Below are 3,986 nucleotides of genomic sequence, written 5' to 3' on the forward strand. Positions count from 1 at the left end.
ATGCAGTGCGTCGTGCTCAGCGGCAAGCCCATCAACGAGCCCATCGAGCAGTACGGTCCATTTGTCATGACGACGCGCGCCGAGCTCCAAGCAACGATCCAAGACTACAACTTTGGCCGCAACGGCTTTGAGAACGCACCGGACTGGAGCTCGTCGATTGCCGAACTCGCATACAAGTAAGGCTGCATATTATTACTGTATTTCTAATCGATATTCCACCACATATTCTTGTGTTTGCGGTGCTGCACTAGGGCGGGTAGGGTTGCAAATTGGACGTGGTCGCTCGACCCAGCGCACGCGTCTCCTTTGACACAAAGAGGCACTCCACTACTCGCTCTTTCTCAGTGCTTAGAGAGCGGAATGGCGTGCTTGAAGCGACCGCAATCGTGTGCGGTTGGCAGCATGAGGAGGCGCCACGTTTTGGTGTCAAAGATGTACCACGTGTCCTTGTGCTGCAGCGAGAGCAAGCCGGCCATGATGCCCGAGGACGAATCGAGAAAGAACTCGTCGCCGTGACGCCAGTGGGTCCAGCTCAGCATGTACAAGCTCTGCGCATTGAGCAGCAGCGTCTTTGGCAGCGCCGACGCCAAGCGCGGCACGCGCCAGCGCTCCACGGCGTACGCCATCAAGACGCAGCCAAACGCGATGCCGACGGTGGCTTGGAGACGTGCGTAGCTGCCGATAGCAATATAGCCACTGGTGCAGACAAGCGCCGCGTCCATGTCGCGCGCGTCGCAGGCCCGCTGCAGCTTGCCGGTAGGTGCGAGTGGGTGGATGGACGTCACGCAGATGAGAACGAGCCACGCGAGGTTGGAGCTCTTGAACGCGTAGAGCGACGTGTAGTGGTGCGTGGCGCAGCTCAAGAGGTCGTTGAGCACGTAGACGAGCCACGTCACTTCGGAGGCGCCAAGGACCGTCTTGTACCACGGCAGCTTGGGCAAGGCAAAGTGCGTCACCGCACCGACTTGAACGACGTCGGCCACGCTCGTGTTGAGGAGGCAGAGCGCCGTGATGCTGCGCAAGAGCAGCAAGGGGCGGCCAAGCCACACGAGGCCGACGACGCGGTTGATGCAAAAGAGATTGCGGCTCTCGAGGCGGCCGCGGGAGCGTAGCGCGTTCAAGAAGACAAGACTCATGATGAAAATCATGACGATCGTGACGTACGCGACGCCCTGCTGCAGCAAGGCGGCGTAGCTCGCTCGTCGTTGCGCGGCATCGGGCGCCATTGCGTTGGAAGCCGTGCCCCCCGAGATGGTCGTGATGGTGCCGGCGTCACCTTGGAAAGAAACGACTTCGCGCATGCCGATGGCCCACTCGTAGAGGCTGCACCAGCCGTAGAAGCTCCAGCCGCGGTCGTCGTTGTCGAGGAGCGGAATCAAAAGCAAGCTACCTGGACCTAGTTGACCCCCAACGGCGTACTGCACCAGTGATATGTTGTGGTCGATAACGTCCGCGTACAGTAACTTGGCCGTGTGAGCTAGGGACACAAAATCGAGAGCGCGTTCCAGTGAAAAATTGTAAAAGGTAGCATAGTCCCCCGCGCAGTTGGCGACGATAGTCGTGTCCAACGCGCAAATATGGTTGAGATCCGAGGTGGTGTTGAGGGCTAGGGTCATCTCAAAGCCGAGAAACGCAAAGAGGAGCTGGAGTCGGGACGGAAACATGACTTCGTTGGCAATGAAGCGACATGGACTCGTCGCTGTAAAGAGACTGTAGAGGCCCGTAGCACCGGATAAGAGTCCGTTGTCGATACCACAAAAGAGGTTGCCGCCACCAAGCAATATCGAGAGGTCGTCGAGCAAGAAGCGTGGAGATGCGACGAGATTGTACTTGACAGGCAGCGACAGAAACGCAGTTTGGGCGTTGGGGTCGCGAAGGAGGAGGGAAGCTAGGGCACTACTGACGCCGGCGTAAAACTCGAGGAGAGACGGCGGTGGCATAAGGTACACCATGTCAATGGCATTGAACGGACCCAGAGACGACTCGAGCGACGCAATGTCGCTCGGAAATGGCGACGTCAGAGTGCGATTCTCGACGAGAAGGCCCCAGTTGGACACGTTCCGAAACGCAAAGTTGGCGCTGCCCCGCAACAAGCTTCGGCCACTGATGCTTGTAGTGTTGGAGCTGACGGCCCAGAGGTCGCTTGCGAATGTCCAGTACATCATGTAGGAAGTCTGGTGCTTGGTATGCATCGAGGCGGGTATGTAACTCAGGGCCAGAGGGTACGAGAGGCCAAGCGCCGTCTCGATCGTCAGCGCATCGTCGAAACCAATCGTCTTGTAGTTTTGCCACTGCAGTGTAAAGTGAGAAATCTGGTGCTGACGCCACGCACGGACCTCTTGATCAGCGGAGAGAGCGGTGTCAGTAAGCGACGCAAGCCATTGGCGGCCACCGAGGGCTGTGGACAGCTCCTTTCCAAAACCAACATCAAAAGAATCGCCCCAGCAACGATCCCAAGCAGCCCAGTCGTTGACGTTGCGCAGCGGAAGCTCGAGGTACACGGCGCCGTTGGTCATTCTGTCGGAGACACACCGTCTCTGTCGACCTTGCGTGCTTGCCATCTCCCACGTTTGGTTGAGGTCGAGCCAGCAGTACTGCGTAAACATCCACGGCAGGAGGCACGGATCCATGCGGCGAAGGTTGGCCACCGCAATCTCTAGTGTTGTAGTCGACTGGAATAGCGCTCGACGAGCTACTGTGCTGCTCCAGATGATCGTGCCTTCGGACCCGTTGTAGAAGCGAGAGTGGTCGAGAAGACGGGGGTCATCGAGGTGCAGAGGAGCCTCGGTCGTCGTGAGCAGCAGCTCATTAGCCCTTGTTGCCAAGTACGCGTGCGTGCTCGAGCTGTTGAAGCCACCCCAGAAAAAATCGTTGGCGAGACTCTCTTGAATGATGGAGAGAAACGCAATGTTGCCAAACAGCGTAAACGCAGTGTAGCCGAGACCAAGCAGCAAGAGGGTGTGGTGCGTCCTAGACGACGGCTGGACGATGACGCGAGTGCCATGAGACGCTACGTGGACAACGTCAATCATCGGTCTTGTAGGACCAAGATCCAGTGACAACCACCGCGTGACGTCAAAGACACCGCATCGAATGTAAAGGAGACCCCCCATGAACGCTGTGACGGGGTTTGTAGTTCCCGCCTCGCTGTTGAGAAAGCAGGTCGACAGTCCTGTCCAAAGCGCACTTGACGCAGACAGGGATGGCGGACTCGGTGCTGTGAACAAGGTTGCTGCCATAGCTGCGATAACCGCACCGCCAACGTTGATACCAAGGACAATAAATGTCCGCGTCCAGTGACCGAGAAAAAGCTTGCCGCTGTCGCAGAAGACAAAGTTGACCATATTCACCGTATAGCACATTTGGTCCATCGATGCCGTCGCGTGCACCGGCGCCAAGACGTCGAGAAGAAGGACGAGTAGCCATGCCATGGCGGTGCTCACCCCGGCTGAGAGGCGCGTCATTGATTGTGTCATCGGATGCAGCAGCTCTTGCGTAGCGTACGCTAACCACGTAGTTTCACCGGCCAAAAGCGCAGAGACCCAGATGGACCGTGGCACCTCCTGGAAGGCGACGACGCCGAGACGCGTTGTTGCTGCTAATGGCACTGACGCGAGGCAAAGTGCTGCTGTCACACCGCGCAAGACCAAAAGACTTCGACTCAGCCACGTGGAACCCGCGATGCGGTTGAAGACAAACCAGTCGCAGTCGTATGGTCGATACGCGAGCCAGAGAGCGACGACAACGAGCGCGACAGCAAGCAAACCAGCTGAAGTGACCGCGGCGCCGTACCAAATGTAGATGGCCAGGCTGGAGGACATTGACGTTGGTACCGGCGTCGGCTTGGAAGCGTAGACACTCGACATGATGTGCCACGTCGTGACGTCGCCTTCAAAGGCCACGACCTCCTTGGTGTGCGTGACCCAGTCGTAGACGCTCATCCAGCCAAAGAAGGCCCAGTCCGGCGCCAGCAGCAAATGCTGCGA

At 58.1% G+C, this 3,986-nt stretch overlaps 2 protein-coding genes across 2 annotated transcripts; one reads left to right on the forward strand and one right to left on the reverse strand.

The window, feature by feature from the left end:
• SDRG_17217 (pirin (iron-binding nuclear protein)) lies at positions 1-219 on the forward strand (the record flags this gene model as incomplete). Its single annotated transcript, XM_008623456.1, has 1 exon — positions 1-219. One exon carries the CDS (start codon positions 1-3, stop codon positions 178-180), a length of 180 nt encoding a protein of 59 aa, XP_008621678.1. The 3' UTR covers positions 181-219.
• Positions 220-341: 122 nt separating this feature from the next.
• On the reverse strand, positions 342-3,941 carry SDRG_17218 (hypothetical protein; the record flags this gene model as incomplete). Its single annotated transcript, XM_008623457.1, has 2 exons — positions 342-2,970; positions 3,067-3,941. The coding sequence occupies 2 exons, from the start codon at positions 3,939-3,941 to the stop codon at positions 342-344; spliced, it is 3,504 nt and encodes a 1,167-aa protein (XP_008621679.1).
• Positions 3,942-3,986: the final 45 nt, after the last annotated feature.

The sequence above is a fragment of the Saprolegnia diclina genome, assembly GCF_000281045.1.
Source record: "Saprolegnia diclina VS20 unplaced genomic scaffold supercont1.217, whole genome shotgun sequence".
Classification (NCBI taxonomy): Eukaryota; Oomycota; class Saprolegniomycetes; order Saprolegniales; family Saprolegniaceae; genus Saprolegnia; species Saprolegnia diclina.